Source organism: Salvelinus namaycush, chromosome 19 (genome assembly GCF_016432855.1).
Source record: "Salvelinus namaycush isolate Seneca chromosome 19, SaNama_1.0, whole genome shotgun sequence".
NCBI lineage: Eukaryota > Metazoa > Chordata > Actinopteri > Salmoniformes > Salmonidae > Salvelinus > Salvelinus namaycush.
The window spans coordinates 45,773,398-45,798,816 of NC_052325.1; the positions used below are offsets into that span (position 1 = coordinate 45,773,398).

The following is a 25,419-nucleotide window of genomic DNA, read 5'->3' on the forward strand; positions in this document are numbered from 1 at the left end:
TGTTTAGCAATCTGATGGTCTTGCGATAGAAGCTGTTTTTGAATCTCTCTGTCCCAGCTTTGATGCACCTGTACGGACCTCGCCTTCTGGATGGAAGCGGGGTGAACAGGCAGTGGCTCGGGTGGTTATTGTCCTTGATGATCTTTTTTGCCTTCCTGTGACATCGGGTGCTGTAGGTGTCCTGGAGGAGGGCAGGTAGTTTTCCCCCAGGGATGCTTTGTGCAGACCACACCACCCTCCAGAGAGCCTTGCGGATGCTCTCAATTGTGCACCTGTAAAAGTTAGTAAGGGTTTTCGGGGACAAGCCACAATTTTTCAACCTCCTGAGGTTGAAGAGGCGCTGTTGCTCCTTCTTCACCACACTGTCTGTGTGCGTGGACCATTTCAGTTTGTCGTGATATGAACACAGAGGAACTCCACTGCTGTCCCATCGATGTGGATAGGGGGGTGCTCCCTGAAGTCCACGATCATCTCTTTTGTTTTGTTGACATTGAGTGAGAGGTTCATTTCCTGATACCACACTCCGAGGGCCCTCACCTCCCTGTAGGCTGTCTCGTCATTTTTGTTAATCAAGCCTGCCACTGTCGTGTAGTGTGCAAACTTTGATTATTGAGTTGGAGGCGTGCAAGGCCACGCAGTCGTGGGTGAACAGGGAGTACAGGAGGGGGCTGAAAGCTCACCCTTTTGGGGCCCCAGTGTTGAGAATCAGCGGAGTGGAGAAGTTGTTTCCTACATTCACCACCTGGGGGCGGCCCGTCAGGAAGTCCAGGACTCAGTTGCACAGGGCAGGGTCGAGACCCAGGGTCTCAAGCTTAATGATGAGTTTGGAGGGGGTTATGGTGTTGCATGCTGAGCTGTAGTCAGTGAACAGCTTTCTTCCATAGGTATTCCTCTTGTCCAGATGGGATAGGGCAGTGTGCAGTGTGATGGCGATTGCATCGTCTGTGGACCTATTGGGGCGGTAAGCAAATTGAAGTGGGTCTAGGGTGACAGGTAGGGTGGAGGTGATATGATCCTTGACTAGCCTCTCAAAGCACTTCATGATGACGGAATTGAGTGCTACGGGGATGAATAGTCATTTAGTTCAGTTACCTTAGCTTTCTTGGGAACAGGAACAATGGTGGCCATCTTGAAGCATGTGGGGACAGCAGACTGGGATAGGGATTGATTGAATATGTCCGTAAACACACTAGCCAGCTGGTCTGCGCATGTTCCGAGGACACGGCTAGGGATGCTGTCTGGGCCGGCAGCCTTGCGAGGGTTTAAACGTTAAAATGTTTTACTCACGTCGGCCATGGAGAACGAGAGCCCACAGTCTTTGATAGCAGGCCATGTCGGTGGCACTGTATTGTCCCCAAAGCGCGCAAAGTTTAATTTGTCTGGACGCAAGACGCCGATGTCCGCGACGGGGCTGGTCTTTTTGTAATCCGTGATTGTCTGTAGACGCTGCTACATACGTCTTGTATTTGAGTCATTGAATTGCGACTCCCCTTTTGTATCTATACTGACACTTTGCTTGTTTGATTGCCTTACGGAGGGAAGAACTACACTGTTTGTATTCGGTCATATCTCCAGTCGCCTTACCATGGTTGAATGCGGTGGTAGGTGCTTTCAGCTTTGCGCGAATGCTGCCATCAATCCACGGTTTTTGGTTAGGGAAGGTTTTAATTGTCACAATGGGTACACCATCTCCTATACACGTCCTTATAAACTCGCTCACCGAGTCCGCGCATACGTCAATGTTATTATCTGAGGCTACCCGGAACATATCCCAGTCCACGTGATCGAAGCAATCTTGAAGCGTGGAATCTGATTGGTCAGACTAGTGTTGGATAAACCTAAGCACGGGCGCTTCCTGTTTAAGTTTCTGCCTAAAGGAGGGGAGCAACAAGATGGAGTCATGGTCAGATTTGCCAGAAGGAGGGCGAGGGAGGGCCTTGTATGCATCGCAGAAGTAAGAGTAGCAATGGTCGTGCGTGTTATTCGCTAATATACAACAATCGATATACTGATAGAATTTAGGTAGGCTTGTTCTCAAATTAGCTTTGTTAAAATCCCCAGCTACAATAAATGCAGCCTCAGGGTATATGGTTTCCAGTTTGCATAAAGTCCAGTGAAGTTCCTTGATGGCCGTCTTGGTATCCGCTTGCGGGGGGGATATACACGGCTGTGACGATAACCGAGGAGAGTTCTCTTGGGAGATAATACGGACGGCATTTGATTGTGAGGAATTCAAGGTCAGGGGAACAAAAGGACTTGAGTTCCTGTATGTTGTTACAATTACACCATGAGTCGTTAATCATGAAACATACACCCTCGCCCTTCTTCTTACCAGAGAGATGTTTATTCCTGTAGGCGCGATGTACTGAAAATCCCGTTGGCTGTATGGACTCCGACAGCATGTCCCCAGCTAGCCATGTTTCCGTGAAACAGAGTATATTACAATCCCGGATATCTCTTTGGAAAGCAACTCTTGTCCAGATTTCGTTGACTTTGTTAACTAGGGACTGGACATTAGCAAGTAATATACTTGGGAGCGGTGGGTCGTGTGCGTGCATCCGAAGCCTCGCTAGAAGACTGCTCCGGCACCCTCTTCTCCGGCACCCTCTTCTCCGGCAGCGTTGTTTTGGGTCGGCCTCTGGAAACAGTTCAAATGCCCTGGGAGGTGCAGACAAAGGTTCCGCTTTGGGAAAGTCGTATTCCTGGTCGTAGTGCTGATTGTGCTGGTAAGTTGACGTCTCTCTGATATCCAATAGTTCTTCTCGATTGTATGAAATAACACTTAAGGTTTTCTGGGCTAACAATGTAAGAAATAATACATAAAAAACAAAATACTGCACAGTTTCCTAAGGACTTGAAGCGAAGCTGCCATCTCTATCGGCGTCATCTTTTCTAGTTTATATTTGACCTTGTTTTGGGTTATTGTCGTGCAGAAAGGTGACTTTGTCTCCCAGTGTCTGTTGGAGAGCTGACTGAACCAGGTTTTTCTTCTCTGCTTTGATCTATTCTGTTTATTTTTATCATAAAAAACTCCCTAGTGCTTGCCAAGGACAAGCATACCCATAACATTATACAGTCACCACCATGCAGTTTTACTTGTGACTTGTTGCAAACAGGATGCTTGTTTTGGAATATTTTTTTGTACAAGCTTCCTTCTCATTCTGTCATTATTATTAGGTTAGTATTGTGGAGTAATTACAATGTTGTTGATCCTTCCTCAGTTTTCTCCTATCACAGCCATTAAACTGTTTTAAAGTCACCATTGGCCTCGTGGTGAAATCCCTGAGTGGTTTTCCTTCTCTTTGGCAACTGAGTTTGAAGGACGCCTGTATCTTTGTAGTGAGTGGGTGTATTGATACACCACCCAAAGTGTAATTAATAACTTCAGTATGCTCAAAGGGATATTCAACGTCTGCTATTATTATTATTATGATTTTTTTTATCTATCTGCCAATAGGTGCCCTTCTTTGCAAGGCACTGGAAAACCACCCTGGTCTTTGTGGTTGAATCTGTGTTTGAAATTCACTGCTCTACTGAGGGACCTTACAGGTGTGGGGTACAGAGATGAGGTAGTCATTCAAACATCATGTTAAACACTATTATTGCACACAGAGTGAGTCCATGCAACTTATGTGACTTGTTAAGCACATTTTTTACTCCTGAACTTATTTAGGCTTGCCATTTACAAATGGGGTTGAATACTTATTGACTTAAGACATTTCAGCTTTTCATTTTTTATTAATTTGTAAAGACATAATTCCACTTTGACATTATGGGGTATTGTGTTTAGGCCAGTGAATAAAAAAATCGAAATTTAATCAATTTTAAATTCAGGCTGTCAGCCACTGTATATAATAATAATAAAAATGTTATAATATTAATATTATACTTATAATAATAAACTTTAGATAACACATTTAAATCCCAATTATTTAGATCATTCGTATTGCACAATATTCATTTTTCATAGTGGACATGCATATTACACCGTACATATTGCCTGAATGTTTTGTTGCAGTAAAAAGGGGGGGGGGGGGGTCCTTTCTACTCACGAGCACTTCTACTTTCCAAATCTACAGTTTAGCCCAGAGGAGCCTCACTGTTCATTTTGCGGCCCTTAGAGGGGCCAATCAGCTTAAAACAACAACAAATTATTTTGAACCACAGGAGGTTGGTGGCACCTTAATTGGGGAGGACGGGCTCGTGGGAAGGACTCGAGTAGAATAAGTGGAATGGTATTAAATACACCAAACACATGGTTTCCATGTGTTTGATGCCATTCCAGATGTTCTGTTCCAGCCATTATTATGAGCCGCCTGCCCCTCAGCAGACTCCACATTTAGGCTTGAAAACATTAACAAAAAAAATCGCATATCTCATAGAAATACTTTAAATTATTCTTTGTATGATAACAAGTACACAATATATATTTAATTTTCGCCGTACTTATTAATTTACAAAGTATACATGACGGGAATCTTATTCTGAAGGATTCCAAAAATCCGTGACCCGGAAGTACTTTGTTATTCTTGCCTGCATTACAGCGGTATCTCAAGCTCATGGCACCGAAGAGAACGTTAAATAAACAGCCAAATATAGTTTTTTCCCTGTGATAAATGACACACTTGTCTTTGCAAAGGGAACTATCTGCTCTCGTTGGAACTGCGGTTTTGGAGAATCACCCAGCATTTTAAAAGGTGTTTTCTTCTGGCCTTTCACAGTTTACACACCGTGCTCCAGACGCAACGTTCTAGCACACTTCACAAACTTCAACACCGTTTGGGAACTGCTCGGTCGTCCTCGTACAAATGTGACCTGGCAACACCAGTAAACCACGAACGGAGCTGTCATTTCTAGGTTACGACAGTAACCACCTTGTGAGGATCTGATCTGGGAAGCGAGTGCTGCAGTTTCGAGCGACACGAGGAACGCGTGCTTATGTTACTTTTTTGCACTAACTTTCTTACCGCTCAACAGGACTTCATCGTGAACGATGGATTATTAACTGTTTACATATATTCAAGCGTGTATCTAGCCAATCAGCTGAATTGGGCACAAAACCAAATTGATCGATTATCGATGTTATTAATCGATTAAGGGCTGCATCAATTGCTAGAATTGAAATCAGCAATTAGGCGTGTGAATAGTTTATCTCCATTGTTCTATAATTAAACGGAGATGGAGGGTCGGGATGACAAAGGGAATAAAGAGAGTAATCTCTCGAAGCCAGATATTCAAAAGTTTGCTCTCTGGTACATTGGCTGGTCCTCCTTGGACAAGCGTACTACCCTGCCTATGCTACCGTGGTTGGTGGCGGAGATCCGGAAGAAAAGTGAGAAGAACGAATCGGGACGCGAGACTTGTTCCGTCCAGGCCAGGGAAGTTCAACTGGTGCTCACCCCGCCGTTTATTCGATGTGTGCCCGCCAACAATGTCGCCAACTCGTCCGTCTTCATCTTCGAGCATAAAGCGCAGTTCATCTCACGTTTTATCCACAACAGTAATGACCTCACATATTTCGCCTACCTTATCCGGAGCCAGCCCGACAACCCAGAGTCTGAGATGGCATGCCATGTCTTCAGGGCATACGACCCCAACCAGGTAGGCTGTTATACATAGCGGAGGGAAGTAGGGGTGCTGCAGAACCACCTGATAAATCACCCCTAAACGTCTTCCCGGGGCTATGTTCTTATATAATTTAGGCACAGATGTCACTGTCAGAACTACAGTACATCCAAACATGTTGCCATCATGTTGTCTTTACAGGTACACTCAAGTTTTGACTAACGCCATTTGTGCCACAATGGCGACCTATTCTTTAATTTGCAAGAATGTGGAGGTATGGTCCCATATTCGCCAAATTCAGCAACCTTTATAAATGGGTCAAGTACAACTGCCACATTGTTGCACCAGCTACTGGTAAGCTTAAGCTATAAAACAATGGTCAACCTTTGGAGAACTCAGAACTTTACCACAGTGGTCCTCTGTGTAGTAGGCCTAGTGATAAAATGCTGTGCTAAGGTTATCTGGTATTTGGAAAGATTCCTCAAACACACTCTTTAGAATCACCGGATAGCCTAATAAAGACACGCCTATATTGATTGGTAAATAAAAACATGATTTTGCAGTTGGTATTTAGTCAATTGTGGTGTTGGGATAGAATTTGCCCAGTAATGGACTAAAGGAGCCTAACTCCTTATAGTCCAAGGACCTACCATTCTCTGTTTAAAGAAGTGTCTCAAAGCTAAAAGAGCCAAATAATCCATTTAAATGTGAATCGATTCTCAATTCCGATACGCTTCTAGAAACAACCCCTCTACTCTCATATCATATCGAAATAATTTCACAAATGAAAAATACACATGTATTGTGCATTGTTTTAACATAGTCGCAGTCTTCCGTTTACACACAGGGTTTCGGAGACACCGATAGCACATGTTGTCCACTCTGTCTTCTTTCTGTTTTCTGTAAACAAGCAGTGTAATATGGGTGTGTGGGAACTGTAGCTGTAAAAGGTGTGCATTCATTTAACCTTTTTGTTTTTTGAAAATGTATTTCTTGCTGATATGAAAAATAATGTCCTTATGCTTCCAAAACCGTACCGCAAGCAATGAGTGTTAATGTTCAGACCGAGCGTCAGTGTTTTTAACAACACTCGCCAGTACAGAAGATGCCTTCGTCCAATGACTCTTATGTGTAATGGAACTGAGAGTCATGATCAAGGGCTAGGATAGAATAGGCAACCTGTATTTAAATATAGGCTAAAATAATCCAGATCAAGGCTGTATCCGTATGATTCAGTGGATCAAACATTTGTCAGACTGTGTTTGACAAGGGATTCATAGGCCCAATATTCTGTATTGACGTGTGCGTGCGTGCCTCCCAGGCTTGTGCTTCATGTTTACACTTGTGTCACGTGGTATGGGGTAGCCGGCCAAGAATTCTGAACTCCAAGATACCCGATGGTGCGAGGCAATGAGTTTTCGCAGAGTGTAGCCTACATCGGGCTTCATCGAGTCGGTATCAGTCGATACTTGTAAAAATGTAATTTCTTTCATGCGTAACTTGTATCAATGTTTGCCCTGTGTAGTTGCATTATTTTCTTTGTGTGCTGCAATATGTTAGCTTGTGGGATCAGGCGGCTTTGCGAGGCTAGCAATCCGTATTTTTTGGCAACTTCATTCTATGTGACCTCTGTCAAATTGTGCATATAATGACGGGGTTGCTGACAACATCTCCCTTGGCGGAGGTCGCATAAACTGTTATTTTTACGAACTACGGATTGCAGCACCCAAAGAAAACAACTTTCAGCACTAGGCAAGGCAACATGAGCATCATTCCCCAGTTTAGCTTGCTAGTGTTGATGTTATGCAGGTTAAACTGGCTGGGTAGAAACGTGCCAGATGGACCATGAGGAACGCACCTTCCCCCACAACGACGGGGCTGTGTTCCTCTGGCTAGCTACCTCTCTGCACTTATCGGATTGCCATTACCACACGCACACACAACTTTTATTTTCCTTTGTAGGAATGATTGATCACTGTGTGTTTCTGAAGTGCTTTGTTTTGACACGTTGTACTCTACACCTGGAGCAGCTAGGCCTATGCATGGCGTGTTGCTCACTGCATAGGAGTAGACATGCCCAGGCCCAAGTTACCTTAGGGGAAAAAGTGGAGTTATTTTAGGACACTGAATTTGAGTGCTCTTTTGCAGGACAAAGAACGATTAGGAGACACACAGAAGCTCCAATAGATATTCCTGAGAATGTGCTTGTTATAGAAATTGCTTGTAGACAGATTTTGTCAAGCTTGAGGACTTGGGTTAACGTTCTTCTGCATCTATCAGACTTAGACAAGTTAAGGGGATGTTCAACTTGTCATGGTACGTTTCAGAAGAAAGAGCTCCCCGACGAAAGGATGATTGATTATGAACAATAGCACAGAGTGAATATGCATAGATGTGGGCAGGCCTATGGTGCATTTTTCTCTAATATGGTGTATCTATTCTCTAATTGTGTAATGTGTTAGCTTGATCACGTTAGATGGCTTTAGAGCAGGTTTGATTTGGTAGCCTAATTGAATGTTAGCTAGATTAGTGTCTTTTTAGTCTCAACGCTCATTATCTTATCTGACAGCACAGGTTGGGTTCAGAGTTGGTGCATATGTGCATTCAGTGTCTTAGATCAGTCAGAAAAAGTTAATGAAATGACAAAGTAATAACTTAGTTACTTATAGACAACACTGTATGCCACAGCATCACAAATAACAATACAATATGCATGGCTTGTAGTTGCTATGACCCTTAACCTGGCTAGGAGTCCAGTCGAGTTCTTGCAGCCGGCAGATTGGCACTGACACACCCCTCTCTCCCTGTGTCTGGGAAATGTTGTATTGGTCACTGGGTGAATAAATAAAGAGTGCCTGCATTCAGTGCATGGTGGCCCCATGTGCAATAATTAACCTTCTGCATCACCACCTATAGGTAAAATGTTGGAACAATGACTATTTCAGCCAAAACAGTGGCCTCATTTGAATATATTTGAAAATGCATCCTTCCGTCGTACTTTGAGGTAGCTTAATCACTGATCAGACATGACATGATTGGTGACAGCAACACAGTGGAAGCCTTTCTCACAACTATCAAATCATGTTGTATCATGGATTTCTTCAAGGCTGGGAAGAATCAAGGATGCATTTTATAGTATTCAAACAGGGTCAAAGTTAGGGTTGGGCAGTATCCAGATTTGCATACCGGTTTTGTTTCATACCAGGGTATACAGTAGTACTGGAAGTGCACACAATGGGCGCCATTTCTTTTTTTTTTGTATCCACAAAACTATTTAGGCAACATTAATCTTGATCCATGAGGGACTCGATTGTCTTTGCTGTGACCAATAAGCTTGATCTTGCCACTTAGCTAGCAAGTTAGCAAACCAAATGCATAGCTGTAGCCCTGGGCTGGATATAATTTATTTGGCACATCTTATATAGTTAAAGGGATTCTTTTGGATTTTTTCCAGTCAGATTAACTTGTGGATACCATTTCTATGTGTCTGTACCCAGTATGAAGGAAGTTAGAGGTAGTTTCGTGAGCCAATGCTAACTAGCTACACATAGACCTTTTGTCATTGTGCTAATGCTAGTTAGCAACTTCCTTCAAACTGCACGCAGAGACATAAAAATGGTATTCACAACTTCATCTGACTCTGGATAAGTAGATAATGGACCGCATTGCCAAAATCCCGAAGTATCCCTTATAGTTATAAGCAGTGGCGTAGTATGCAGCCCCCGCAAAGCTGTATTGAAAATCATACCGTTGGTATGACTAAATATCCCGGTATACGGTATATTGATCATTCTACAAATATTTTGGTTTTCTGACCAGCCAATTAAAAAAAATATATATAATTCCTTTTTTTGTCAGATTATAGTTAACCCATTAACAATGTAAATTAACATAAATGACAGCTTAATGTATTTAGATATTTTAACTACATTACATTTAAAAAACGTGTTCCTTTTTTCACTACACTACCGTTCAAAAGTTTGGGGTCACTTAGAAAAGTTATTTTTGTTTATGAGAGAAAATCAAAAAATTGTCAATTTTTAAAAATAACATAATTGATTAGGAATACAATGTAGACATTGTTAATGTTGTAAATGACTATTGTAGCTGGAAACAGCTGATTTAGTCCATTAAAAATACAAATATCTACAGAGGCCCATTATCAGCAACCATCACTCAATGGCATGTTGTGTTAGCTAATCCAAGTTTATCATTTTAAAAGGCTAATTAATCATTAGAAAACCCTTTTGCAATTATGCTAGCACAGCTGAAAACTGTTCTGATTTAAAGAAGCAATAAAACTGTCCTTCTTTAGACTAGTTGAGTATCTGGAGCATCAGTATTTGTCGGTTCAATTACAGGCTCAAAATGGCCAGAAACAAAGCACTTCTGAAACTCGTCAGTCTATTCTTGTTCTGAGAAATTAAGGCTATTCCATGCGAGAAACGGAAGATCTCGTACAACGCTGTGTACTACTCCCTTCACAGAACAGCACAAACTGGCTCTAACCAGAATAGAAAGAGCAGTGGGAGGCCCCGGTGCACAACTGAGCAAAATGACAAGTAAATTAGTGTCTAGTTTGAGAAACAGATGCCTCACAAGTCCTCAACTGGCAGCTTCATTAAATAAACTCGTCAAAAAAAGAAACGTCCCTTTTTCAGGACCCTGTCTTTCAAAGATAATTCGTAAAAATCCAAATAAATTCACAGACTTTCATTGTAAAAGGTTTATACACTGTTTCCAATGCTTGTGAACCATAAACAATTCATGAACATGCACCTGTGGAACGGTCGTTAAGACATGAACAGCTTACAGGCAATAAATAAAGGTCATAGTTATGAAAACTTAGGACACTAAAGAGGCCTTTCTACTGGCTCTGAAAAAGACCAAAAGAAAGATGCCCAGGGTCTCTGCTCATCTGTGTGAACGTGCTTTAGACATGCTGCAAGGAGGCATGAGCACTGCAGATGTGGCCAGGGCAATAACTTGCAATGTTCGTACTGTGAGACGCTTAAGACAGTGCTACAGGGAGACCGAACGGACAGCTGATCATCCGAACATCACACCTGCGGGACTGGTACAGGATGGTAACAACTGCCCGAGTTACACCAGGAATGCACAATCCCTCCATCAGTGCTCAGAGTGTATGCAATAGGCTGAGAGAGGCTGGACTGAGGGCTTGTAGGCCTGTTCCTCTGTGGAGATGGGAGAACCTTCCAGAAGGACAACCATCTCTGCAGCACTCCACCAATCAGGCCTTTATGGTAGAGTGGCCAGATGGAAGCCACTCCTCAGTAAAAGGCACATGACAGCCAGCTTGGAGTTTTTCCAAAAGGCACCTAAATACTCTCAAACCATGAGAAACAAAATTGATAAAATGAAGATTGAGCTCTTTGGCCTGAATGCCAAGCGCCACATCTGGAAGAAACCTGACACCATCTCTACGGTAGCATCATGCTGTAGGGATGTTTTTCAGGGACTGGGATCGAGGGAAAGATGAACGGAGCAAATAACATCTCTGGAGAGACCTGGAAATAGCTGTGCTGCGATGCTCCCCATCCAACCTGACAGGGCTTGAGAGGATCTGCAGAGAAGGATGGGAGAAACTCCCCAAATACAGGTGTGCCAAGCATGTAGCGTCATACCCAAGAAGACTCGGCTGTAATCACTGCCAAAAGTGCTTCGACAAAGTACTGAGTGAAGGGTCTGAATTCTTATGTAAATGTTATCTTTTTTTAATAATTATATATTTTTTAATATTTTTTTTTTTTGCTTTGTCATGGGGTATTATGTAGATTGATTAGAAGAAAAAAATATTTATTCAATTTTAGAAAAAGGCTGTAACAAAATATGGAAAAGGTCAAGTGGTCTGAATACTTCACGAATGCACTGTACTGGAGTGATAGAGTGGATACTGGAGTGATAGAGGTAGATATGTATCGGGTTAAAGGGACTAGGCAACGGGGTATAAAATAAACAGAGTAGCAGCAGCTTGCATGTCAGTGACTGTGTTAGTCAGTATAAATGTATGTACATATGTGTGAGTGTTTGGGGCCCTGTCAGTGTGCATAGAGACAGTGCAAATATTGACATACAAGGTAAACTCGGTCCATGTAGCTATTTTGTTAGTTAACTTCTTATGGCTGCAAGGCAAAGTGTTGAGTAGCCAGTGAAATCGTGCCCATTTCAAACGGCCTCCTACTCAAATCTTGCTTCTACAATATGAATATTATTATTCTTTTTGGATAGAAAACACTTTCTAGTTTCTAAAACAGTTGGAATTATTTCTCTGAGTGAAACACAAGTCCTTCTGCAGCACTTTTCCTGACCAGGAAGTGAAATGTCAGAAATCTATGCTCTTTTCAATCTGATGCCTATACATGGTCTTAACACCTACGAGTCTGCTGACAGTCTATATGCCTTCCTATTGGTGTAAAGAGGATGTCAGAGAAGAAATTTTTTTGCTCCTCTTGGTCTGTGGTGGAAAAAAACCTATTTCTTTGACCTGAGCGCCAACTTCCGGTATTCTGAAGGAAGTGGGATGGACTTCTGTTTTGCCTTCCTAACGAACGGCTAACGTCTCCGGCTCGAATTTTTTTGGATATATGTGACCATATCATCGTAATGTATGTTTTTTCAATATAGTTTAATCAGATTATTGAAACTTTATTCGGGAGTTTTGCCGTGTTCCGTCGTATGACTGTGTTTACGTTGGGCCACGGCTACTGGAAATGGTAAATTAACAGGGATATTTCTCATTCTGAAACGAAACAACGACTCATCTGGACAGAGGACGCCTGTTTCAACATTCTGATGAAAGATCAGCCAAAGTAAGACTCATTTTATGATGTTATTTCATATATCTGTCGTGCATGTGAACGGGTCGTGGGCGCCCAAATGTGTCTCTCTATTGTGGCTACGCTAATATAGCGATACATTTTGTTTTCGCTGTAAAACATTTAATAAATCGGAAATATTGTTTGGAATCACAAGTTGCCTATCTTTCAATTGCTGCAAACTATATATTTTTCGGAAATGTTTTATGATGAGTAATAAGCTATTTGACGTTGGTGTCTGTTGGTGTCTGTAAATATTATGGCTGCTTTCGGTGCACTTTCTGATTTGTAGCTGAAATGTAAAATATGATTTATACCTGAAATATGCACATTTTTCAAAAAAAAATATGCTATACAATAAATATGTTATCAGACTGTCATCTGATGAAGTTGTTTCTTGGTTAGTGGCTATTTATATCTTTATTTGGTCGAATTTGTGATAGCACCTGATGGAGTAAGAAACTGATGCAGTTAGAAAAGTGGTGTCATTTGCTAACGTGGTTAGCTAATAGATTTACATATTTTGTCTTCCCTGTAAAACATTTTAAAAATCGGACATGTTGGTTTGATTCACAAGAAGTTTATCTTTCATCTGGTGTCTTGGACTTGTTAATGTGTGAAAGTTAAATATTTTTAAAAACTAGCTTTTGAATGTCGCGCCCTGCACTTTGAGCTGGATGTTGTCATAGTGTGGGCGGTGTCGGGCTTGCAGCCCAAACAGGTTAACAGTTTTTTTGCTTTGGGATATAATTTTGGTGTCAGACTTGATGCACCGGTACCTCTTGCAGCAGAGAAAATAGTATATGGCTTGGGTGGTTGGGGTCTTTGATTTTCCAGGCCTTATTTTCTCACCACCTGATATAGAGGTCCTGGATGGCAGGGAGCTCGGCCCCAGTGATGTACTGGGCTGTCTGCACAACCCTCTGTAGTGCAATTAGTTCGAGGCTGGTGCTATTGCAATACCAAGCAGTGATGCAGCCAGTCAATATGCTCGAAATGGTACAGCTTAAAGTTTGAGAAGGTTCTACAGCTTTTCAACCTCCTGAGTGGGAAGAGGCACTGTCGCGCTTTCTTCACGACTGTGCGTGTGTTTGGACCATTTTAAGTCTAGTGATTTGGACACCAAGGAACTTGAAGCTGTCTACTTGCTCTACTGTCACCCCTTTGATGTGGATGGGTGTGGGCTCGCCACCCTGTTTCCTATAGTTCACGATCAGCTCCTTGGTCTTGCTGACGTTGAGGGAGAGGTTGTTGCTCCGCCACCACACTGCCAGGTTACCGACCTCCTCCCTGTAGGCTGACTCCTCGTTGCCGGTGATCATGCCTACCCCCATTGTGTCGTCAGCAAACTTGATTATGGTGTTGGAGTTGTGCGTGGCCCCGTAAACCGGGAGTACAGCAGGGGACAATTTTATAATACATTTTAAAAATCCTTTGAAGTTCCTCCAACTTCACTTGAATGGTGCTGTGATATCATTTTCCTTAAACATCGGGTTAAACTAGCTGCAACACAAACTTACAATTACAAAGGACACACTACAGTTGGCAATGTACTCCTTTTTGACTGGGAAAACCCCTGGCCTTGATGGCATTGCAATAGAAATATATCAAACATTTGATAAATTATTGAAAGATCCACGCATGTTTTAATTATTCACATATAAATTGTAAACTGTCTGACACACACATAAGGGTTGATTACTCTTCTACTGAAGCAGGAGCCAGGGGGACAGTTTAATGACCCAGTCTCTCTAAAAGATTGGAGGCCTCTCACCCTTCAATGTTGAAATGCATAAATATTGTTAAAATGTATTGCTCAGAATTGAATATTTCAGGGATTAGAAATGAATGGATTCTCTCTCACAATGTTCAACTCTGAACGGTCTTATTTAGGACCTGGATCATTTCTCCAGTTTATCTTGATTTAAAACCCAAATACAAAAGTTGCAGCAAATAATTACAGTAAGTAAGATCAAACAAAAGACCTACTTTAACACTTGCATTCGTAAGGATTCGGTATCTAAAAGCAACACAGTCTCACATTCAATTCGCGCATATATGTACAAAATGTATTTCAGCAGATTTCGTGCGTTTTTGTGCATTTTTGGGGTGTTTTGGGGTGGTTCAATTCGTTTGAAAATACACGAATTTCTGTGCTACTTAATTCGTGCGAAAAGACACAAATTTAACCAGTAGGTGACACACAAGGCGTTGCAACAACCATGTAGACGCGATAATTTGTATTTCATTTTTGTTCTTCTTAATGGCTAATTCAACGTCATGAATATACAGAAATGTTGTCTTTGTTTAACCATGTTTTAAAATGTGTCGTTGTATGCCTATATGTACTGTTTTAGACTTGCTGAACAGAATTTTTGAGAAAAGACGCACATTTACCTGCGACTTAATTCGTGGGAAATATTGTTTTATTAATGCCAATGCTGTTTTCTGTGCTTGATTTCGCTTAATACTTTGGATACTGGTGCACTTGTAATCAGAACGCCTTTTTGTCATGTAGGCAACCATACACGATTTTCTTCATAACCCATTTCATATTTCGTGGAGCCTAAATTACACCATTTTCTTCATAATGCATGTATTACATGTTAATGTAAAATAATGAATTATGTTGGCTTACACTTATGGCCTTTCCAAGGCCTTTCCATACCTTAAGGGAACATTTTAGCACTCGCCATATGGTTAGTGAGAAACGCCACATTGCAAATGTAAGGTCCCTTACTAGACGTCCTGCAACGTTTCTAAAAAGCGTCGGGCCGTGCGCGGGGGAGAGATCTTTCAGGAAGTCATCAAACTAAATCTCTCGGACGTTCGGTTTCCGTTTTATAAAAATAACACATTTTGGTCATTTTTCCGCAGTCTAGGAAATTCCCACCAGAGGGAAAATAAATAATATTGCAAATGCACAAGCACATTGCAAATGCATGTGGCCTTTTCTCCTAAACGGAAAATATTTCGAAGACGTAATGGACAGTTGGCCCCGAACAAGATGGCGTCGAGGCCTCAACGCTTTTTGAGTTATGGCCATTTTTCTGGGATTAAAGGTCAAAAACGTAAAGTAGGGTGCTAATTTGACCGCTTCACGTCAAAGTACATAAGCATACGGTGTCAGGAAAAAAAGAAACAGCCATTTATCTATCGTAATTTAAGAGAAATCGTACATTGACAAATTGGTCATGTTCACAAAAAGGAGTTAAAAAAAAAAAAGTTACAGATCCAGTTGCAGTGTGTTCAGACGAACATTTTTTAAGTGGGTCTCGAAGCTCTGCCACTGCATCGCAGTGCTAGCTGCGCCACCAGAGTCTCTGGGTTCGCGCCCAGGCTCTGCCGCAGCCGGCCGCGACCGGGAGGTCCGTTGGCCTAGCGTCGTCCGAGTTAGGGAGGGTCTGGCCGGTAGGGATATCCTTGTCTCATCGCGCTCCAGCGACTCCTGTGGCGGGCCGGGGGCAGTGCGCGCTAGCCAAGGGGGCCATGTGCACGGTGTTTCCTCCGACACATTGGTGCGGCTGGCTTCCGGGTTGGAGGCGCGCTGTGTTAAGAAGCAGTGCGGCTTGGTTGGGTTGTGCTTCGGAGGACGCGTGGCTTTCGACCTTCGTCTCTCCTGAGCCCATACAGGAGTTGTAGCGATGAGACAAGATAGTAATTACTAGCGATTGGATACCACGAAGAAAAGGGGATAAAAGGATGGAGTGAAAAAGTACGGTGCTTAAAGACACACAAAGCCTGCAATGGCATTGCCATTATCTCCAGGCCGTGCCGAGTTCAACGAGATGCCCCGCTTGACCGTAGCTAGCTCGGTCTGAGTGCAGCGACAGGGACAAGAAGAAGGACCCAAATGACCCTTTGACCTCAATTTCATAGTTTTTTGCTTTTGGGAGACAGAGAGAGAACCGTTAAGGTTAGAAGCACAATTTGACCTCAGGAACGTTCCTAAGGTCCTCCCGATCTGTGCAAGCCTAACATTGACCGTGTGGCATTAACCCTTAATAGTTAAAAGAAGGTGTTTACATCAAACAGTTTACAATGACATGTCTCCCCATAGGAATACATTGCCTGCTCCCCTAAATTCAACCTGAAGCCTATGTGGGTTAATAATGCCTTATGAACCTGTCTTCGATGACAATCCATCAGGCCACTATGAGGTCTACCTGTGTCGATTCTAAGCTTCCTGGAGCAACCGGAAGTGGTTAAATCACCCTAAAAGTGTTTGCCATACCCAACCTGCAGTTTGAGAGAAATAGTGCATTCAACCCTATGTAAATCAGTGAGTTCTTAACGTATAGACTTAACTCAGGATTCTGTAAAAGCCCACTCCAATGAGGATATGTGTTTACTTTCAGCTTCCTGTGCCAACCGGAAGTGCCATAATTGGTGTCAAAAGGGCTTAATATATGTGAATAGGCAACCCTCATGAACTGTAAATCAGTCATTCATCCCATCAGATTTCAAGGAAAAATTTACACACCCACACAGAAAGGATGGAGTGACACACTGAGGGGCTTAGAGGCAGACAGTGCCTGCAATAGTTACTTTTGTTTGAACTTTTAAAGAACCGTCAGACCTAGAGTTCTGAAACTTTACAAACCTGTTCTAGAGCTCAGGTCGATTAAGCACGGTGAGTTATGTGGCTCTAGAAGGTTCTCGGACCGATAAAAAGCCTCGGTGCATTTGCATTGACTTCAATTCATTTTGAGCATTACAAAATGGTGACATTTAGAAAAGTCCCAGAGTTGCAAGACTAGGTGCATTGAAACCGGCTCGGCCCATAGAGACGGACCCCGACATTTCTGTCCGATAGCTCATTCAAGGACCCCGTAGCAAGGCATGGAAAAAAGTGGAATTTCAGCACCAATTAAGGTTTTGCTCGGGCACCGAATGACCTATCGAGCCGAAACTTGGGATTCGAGGTCGCCTCACATAGGGCTAAACATAATGTGAAAACTGGACCCGCAGCTAGAACATAACTACGTATTATTTGTTTTATTATGGTTTAAATGGAAGGCGCTGTGAATTTTGGGCCTGCTCTGAAATATGTGATAGTTGGCTTCTAAACGAGTTGGAAAAAGTGAGTTTGGAGTCAGATGGTATCAGTTTGGTGTCTGAAAATATCTAATTAGCTGATGGACACTGACTTGCTAGTTGACTTTTGTGCATTTGCAATATGTTTCAACAGTGAAAAACCACCAAAATAGCATTCTGAAATCACCACTAAAAATGACATCACCATAGCCGTGCCGAGTTCAACGAGATGCCCCGCTTGACCGTAGCTTGCTCGGTCTGAGCGCAGCGACAGTGACAAGAAGATGACCCTTGACCTACATTTCAAGTCTTTTGCTTTTGGGAGACAGAGAGAGAACTGTTAAGGTTTAGAAGCACAATTTGACCTCAGGAACGTTCCTAAGGTCTCTGTGCAAGCCTAACATTGACCGTGTGGCATTAACCCTTAACAGTTAAAAGAAGGTGTTTACATCAAACAGTTTACAATGACATCTCACCCCATAGGAACACATTGCCTGCACCCCTAAATTCAACCTGAAGCCTATGTGGGTTATGAATGTCTTATGAACCTGTCTTCAATGACAATCCATCAAGCCACTATGAGGTCTACCTGTGTTGATTCTAAGCTTCCTGGAGACTCTTCTCGAGTCAATGGCCTGAGTGATTTATGGAGGTTTCCAAACTTTTCATGCACCTGGTATTTTTTGGGGGTTACCAGGCGTCATTTTTCAAAACGGTTGAAATTGCTTTTAGGGGGCATCCAGAGTGTCACATGACCGGATGAGGTAACTATTCTTGTTCTTCTTGTAACTTTCCGGTAGGCTAGAAGCTTTCCGGTGTTTTGCTGCTCGACACAGGTCGACACAGGTATTGCACTTGATTTATCGTTATCGTAACCGTAGGTGCAGCCAAGTGGAAATACGAAAGCTTTCTAGCTATTTCGCACTGACGGTAATTTGAACACAAGAACGTTTCTAGTGAAAAGGTGCTTACACTCAGAGCCATGTATTTACACTCAGCCACCCTAGCCTTATTACGGGTTAACGTTTTGGTAATTTTGGTTGGCCAACAAAATGTAAGACTACAATGAATTGTTTTGTTATTGATGGACAATGGCAAGGCTGCCATTGTATTTTCAGTTACATTCTGTTCAATAAAAATGGTTTACACGTTTATTTTTTAAGAAATACATGGAACTACAACCGAATAAAACACCATTAACCATCATGCATTGCTTACATTCATTCTATCCTGAAAAGTCTGTTCAGAAAAAATCGAAAACAGTACATATAGGCATAAAACCACAATGTTTTAATAGGGATTAAATAAAGACAATATATATATAACCTCTTATGGTTAAATGGTTAAAAAAAGACAAAATATCTATATATTCATAACGTAAAATAAATAAATACAGGCGATCGCGTCTATGGTTGTTGCAACGGCTTGTGTGTCGCCTACTGGTTAAATTCGTGTCTTTTCGCACGAATTAAGTAGCACAGAAATTAGTGTATTTTCGCACGAATTAAGTAGCACAGAAATTCGTGTATTTTCAAACGAATTGAACCACCCCAAAAATGCACAAAAACGCACGAAATCTGCTGAAATACATTTTGTACATATATGCGCGAATTGAATGTGAGGCTGGGCTGCTAAAAGACACACTTTAAATTGCTATATGGTCTCCCAATTTCAATGGTCAGATGGTGCAGTGATGTGCTTGATGTACACATTCCTGAAAGTTGAATGATCTTGCAACTATCCATTTTGATAGAAAACTTTGTCAAATAGATAGGATGTCCATCTATGGGGGAATTGCACTGATTTAAGTCTCTAGTGATACCACAGTTTACATATCTATTCGTGGCTCTACCGACTCCAGGATAATGTTTTTTTTTCAAGTTACAGGAACAAAAAATATTACATCTTATTTGGAATGGAAAGCCTGATTTTTAAACGTTAACTGGGTATATTTATTTAATAAATGAGTTTGGAGGGATTAAACTTAAATATCAAGGCATTAAACCTCTCTGTTAAAGCTTATATTATACCAACACGATATCTAAATCCAAACTGGTTTCTAGTAGGCTAATAAGAGGGGCACATCCACTGTTTTAAAATGGGGGGTCTTTGCTCTGTTTAAACCCTGTTTAAAGTGTCCTTATTTTTAAATGAAGCTATACAGAGTTACAATTCCAATTTTATCCTCCAGTAGAGGCAGAATCTATTACAGCAAATAAATACACGCTAATGTACTGATAGAGTATAAGTCCATTTTCGTGGAGAGAATGTATAGGAAAGGTATCATGTTCATAAATGACATTGTAAACAACGACGGTAGAATTGTCACCAATTAATCCATGTGTATGCACAATATCAAACTATAACCAACTCATTGCAGCTCTACCACAGAAATGGCAATTAGGAATTAATTTGTTTGTCTGCCACCAATTAAAAATCATAAATGGCTTAAAATTACTAATCCATTTTATGATTTATATCTGTTTCACTTACGGTCAAGAGGGTTTGCAACTATGCCACATTTAAAATTCAAGATAGTTGGGTACAGATTTCCGATGTCCCAATACCATGGTTTATGAACTGATATGCAAAACAACAATTGATGCATCAGTTTAAGCTGTTATATAAAAATCTCGCTACAAAAATAATGCTCAGTGTATAGGGTATTCAATAGTCAGACCGGTGCAGACTCTGTCATGTGGAACCAGAATCACATCTCTTTTGGTACTGTCCATTGGTGGCTTGTTTTTGGAGTCTGGTCCAGGAATGGTTATGCCATAATATCAGGTTGCAGTTGGACCTGCAAACTGTATTACAGGGGGATGTGAAGGACCACAGTCAGCCAATAAGAATTATCATTGTGCTCTTGGGAAAAATTGAAATTTTTGGGGGGCAATTTCAGAAGGAATTGTTGCAGATGGGGAGGTTCAAGTCCCCAGTGAGACACCATGGGAGAATGGAGGGATGTTTTACTAGATGAAATGTCCGAATTATATTTTATTGGGAAAGATGGGTGAAGGGTGGAATTGATGAGTGGTGGACTTGATGAGTGTTGGAATAATTATATACACATGTACAGTATAAATGTTTGAGGTCCTCCAATCAGGAGTGGGAATGTTATATATATTTTGCGTTTCTCTTTTTAATGTCTTGTGGTTTGGTTTCATGCTGTGAGTGTGCTGGTCCTGGTAGTTATGGGTGCCTTGCCGGCGTCTCAGGGCGGGTAGCGGAGGGAGCAGCCATTTATATTGTCTGTGTATTGTTATTTTACTTAGTAAAAAAAAAAAATGAAGAATAGAAACATAGGAAGAAAGAGTGCAGACTCACTATGTGCTTTTCAAAACAGCCCCGCCTCCATGAACCTTTGACACAGTAAGACGTTGGCAAGGATGTTGCAGTTTTTTTTTATGGTGGTTTTTACAATAGTGGAACACTAGTGACTTGAAATTGAGGGACAGCTATTCCCTGTAAATGATTTATATTTAGTTGATGTTTAAGTAATCCACTAAATAACTACAACTTTCCTTTGTATTCTGACATTTTAAAGTGGGAGAATTATAATTTTTTTTACTCAAAATGTCACTAAGCCACTAGTCATTTTTTGCAATATAACTGTCCTACATATGTTTTATTAACAATAAAACACGTAAATTAAAACAAACATATTTTTTGTGTCATTATCTGACATTTTTTTTATTATTGTCTTGGTGTTTAAGTAGGGGACAGGAAAGACACCATTTACGTAGAGTGACCCCTATATGGTATATTGCCCCCAAGCGTAGTCAAAGTATGTGTAGGCTCATTAAAGGAATACTCCAGTATTTTGGCAGAGTCAGATGAACTTGTGGATACCGTTTTGTTTTTATATCACTGCATGCAGTTTGAAGGAAGTTAACTAGTGTTAGCTCAATTGCTAACTAGCGTTAGGGCAATGATCGGAAGGCTATGGTAACTGCTAGTAGATACCATATACTTACAGGCATTGCGCTGATGCTAGTTAGCATTGGCTCGCAAAATGACTTAATACTGGATGCAGAGGCGACCTAAAAATGGTATCAACGAGTTAATCTGACTCTGGGGAAGTAGATAAAAGGCTTCATTGCCAACATCCCAAAGTATCCCTTTAAAGCTAATTAAAGCATGCTGGAGCGGCATGTACTAAATAACAGGCTCTCTGTTTCTTTACTCAACATAGATCTATTATTGGCCCGGCAGCAACAGTGTGTTAATCAGGGATGTGCACACATCTCTTGTTCATTCTTGGACCACTGGTTGACCCTTAGCATGGAATCCACCTTCTGCTGTGTCCCTGGGTCTGTCCTGTCCTATTCTTTTTCTGAGCCAGTCAACTCAAGGTCCCGGTGACACCTGGGCTGCCTAGTTTAGTCCCCCCAAGCCAAGTCAAATGTGAGGAGCGTGACCAGGTTGGTGTTAAAACCACTGACCCAGAATGGCTGAGGTCATCATAATGTGACTAAATGGATCTACACACAATGTAGGGTATTGTGTGTGGATTGCTAGTCAAGTAAGACACATCTCTTTGCTAGTCAAAGTAGATTGCTGAGGATTTTTATTTAATCCATTTTATAAGGCTGTAATGTAACAAAGTGGAAAAAGTCCATGGGTCTGAATACCTTCTGAAGACACTATGTATGTATGTATGCATACTAGAGGTCGACCGATTATGATTTTTCAACGCCGATAGCGATTATTGGAGGACCAAAAAAGCCGATACCGATTAATCGGCCGATTTTAATTTTTTTAATTTATTTTTAACATGTATTTATTTATATATATTTTTGTAATAATGACAATTACAACAATACTGAATGAACACTTATTTTAACTTAATATAATACATCAATAAAATCAATTTAGCCTCAAATAAATAATGAAACATGTTCAATTTGGTTTAAATAATGCAAAAACAAAGTGTTGGAGAAGTAAAAGTGCAATATGTGCCATGTAAGAAAGCTAACATTTAAGTTCCTTGCGCAGAACATGAGAACATATGAAAGCTGGTGGTTCCTTTTAACATGAGTCTTCAATATTCCCAGGTAAGAAGTTTTAGGTTGTAGTTATTATAGGAATTATAGGATTATTTCTCTCTCTACAATTTGTATTTCATATACCTTTGACTATTGGATGTTCTTATAGGCACTTTAGTATTGCCAGTGTAACAGTATAGCTTCCATCCCTCTCCTCGCCCCTACCTGGGCTCGAACCAGGAACACATCGACAACAGCCACCCTCGAAGCAGCGTTACCCATGCAGAGCAAGGGGAACAACTACTCCAAGTCTCAGAGCGAGTGACGTTTCAAACGCTATTAGCGCGCACCCCGCTAACTAACTAGCTAGCCATTTCACATCAGTTACACCAGCCTAATCTCGGGAGTTGATAGGCTTGAAGTCATAAACAGCTCAATGCTTGAAGCATTGCAAAGAGCTGCTGGCAAAACGCACGAAAGTGCTGTTTGAATGAATGCTTACGAGCTTGCTGGTGCATACCATCGCTCAGTCAGACTGCTCTATCAAATCATAGACTTAATTATAACATAATAACACACAGAAATACGAGCCTTAGGTCATTAATCTGGTCGAATCCGGAAACTATCATCTCAAAAACAAAATGTTTATTCTTTCAGTGAAATACGGAACCGTTCCATATTTTATCTAACGGGTGGCATCCATAAGTCTAAATATTCCTGTTACATTGCACAATCTTCAATGTTATGTCATAATTACGTAACATTCTGGCAAATTAGTTCGTAATGAGCCAGGCGGCCCAAACTGTTGCATATATCCTGACTCTGCGTGCAATGAACGCAAGAGAAGTGACACAATTTCACCTGGTTAATATTGCATGCTAACCTGGATTTCTTTTAGCTAAATATGCAGGTTTAAAAATATATACTTCTGTGTATTGATTTTAAGAAAGGCATTACTGTTTATGGTTAGGTACACGTTGGAGCAACGACAGTCCTTTTTCGCGAATGCGCAATGCATCGATTATATGCAGGACACGCTAGATAAACTAGTAATATCATCAACCATGTGTAGTTCTAACTTGTGATTATGATTGATTGTTTTTTATAAGATAAGTTTAATGCTAGCTAGCAACTTACCTTGGCTTCTTACTGCATTCGCGTAACAGGCGGGCTCCTCTTGAGGCAGGTGGTTAGAGAGTTGGACTAGTTAACCGTACGGTTGTAAGATTGAATCCCTGAGCTGACTAGGTAAAAATCTGTCATTCTGCCCCTGAACAAGGCAGTTAACCCACCGTTCCTAGGCCGTCATTGAAAATAAGAATGTGTTCTTAACTGACTTGCCTAGTAAAAAAATAAAAATGCATCCAAAATGACCGATTTCCGATTGTTATGAAAACTTGAAATCGGCCCTAATTATTCGGACATTACGATTAATCGGTCGACCTCCAGTCTCAACGTTAACAGTGAAGAGGCGACTCCGCGATGCTGTTCCTCTGTCCAGTGTCTGTCCCCCCCCCCCCCCCCCCCCATCTTAATCTTTTATTTTTATTGGCCAGTCTGAGATATGGCTTTTTCTTTGCAACTCTGCCTAGAAGGCCAGCATCCCGGAGTCGCCTCTTCACTGTTGACATTAAGATCCTCCACCAAATTTCACAGTGGGTGCGGGACCTGGAGAGGCCTACAAGCCACAGTATCTCGCACCCACTGACATTTGGTGGAGGATCGGTGATGATCTGGGGGTGCTTCAGCAAGGCTGGAATGGGGCAGATTTGTCTTTGAATCGCATGAATCGAGCCACGTACGAGGTTGTCCTGGAAGAACTTGCTTCCTTCTGCTCTGACAATGTTCCCCAACTCTGAGGATTGGTTTTTCCAGCAGGTCAATCAAGGAGGACCACCAGATCAAGACCCTGTCATGGCCAGCCCAATCTCCAGACCTGAACCCCATTGAAAACCTCTGGAATGTGATCAAGAGGAAGCTGGATGGTCACAAGCCATCAATCAAAGCCGAGCTGCTTGAATTTTTGCACCAGGAGTGGCATAAAGTCACCCAACGTCAATGTGAAAGACTGGTGGAGAGCATGCCAAGACTCATGAAAGCTGTGATTGAAAATCAGGTTTATTCCACCAAATATTGATTTCTGTACTCTTCCTAAGTTAAAACATTTAGTATTGTGCTTTTTAAAAATGAAAATTAACTTATTTTCTTTGCATTATTTGAGGTCTGACAACACTGCATATTTTTTGTTATTTTGACCAGTTGTAATTTTCTGCAAATAAAAGCTCTAAATCAGTGGTTCTCAAACCTGGTCCCGGGGACCCAAAGGGGTGCACATTTCTGTTTTTGCCCTAGTCATCAACGCCTTTTGATGAGTCGATGATTTGCCCAAGCTGTGTAGTGCTAGGGCAAAAACAAAAATGTGCACCCCTTTGGTTCCCCGGGACCAGGATTGAGAAACAGTGCTCTAAAATCCAACATTTTCATTTGGGAGAAATGTTGTCAGTAGTTTATAGAATAAAACTAAAATGTTAATTTTACCCAAAGTTATACCTATACATACTAAAACCAGAGAAACTGATAATGTTGCATTGGTCTCTTAATTTTTTCCCAAAGGATGTATATAATGCCTTCGGAAAGTAATTATTTTTGGGTCACTGGCCTTAATGTAATATCGCATAATGTCAAAGAGGAATTATGATATTAGAAATGTTTACAAACTAATAAAAAATGGAATGCTGAAATGTCTTGAGCCAATAAGTATTCAACACCTTTGTTATGGCAAGCTTAAATAAGTTCGGGAGTTGCTTTAACAAGTCACAATAAATTGCATGGACTCATTATGTGTGCAATAAGAGTGTTTAACATGATTTTGAATGACTGCCTCATCTCTGTACCCCACAAAAAAACAATTATCTGTAAGGTCCCTCAGTTGAGCAGTGAATTTCAAACACAGATTCAACAGCAAAGACCAGGAAGTTTTTCCAATGCCTCGT

The 25,419-nt window shown here is 41.4% G+C and overlaps 1 protein-coding gene across 1 annotated transcript in view; it reads left to right on the forward strand.

The window, feature by feature from the left end:
• The first annotated feature begins 4,543 nt into the window (after positions 1-4,543).
• The window catches only part of tbc1d4 (TBC1 domain family, member 4), a 132,645-nt gene continuing 111,769 nt past the window's right edge, over positions 4,544-25,419 (forward strand). The window contains exon 1 of the mRNA XM_039015080.1: positions 4,544-5,601. Within this exon, the coding sequence (XP_038871008.1) occupies positions 5,179-5,601 (423 nt within the window). The 5' untranslated portion in view covers positions 4,544-5,178. The remainder of the gene's footprint in view (positions 5,602-25,419) is intronic.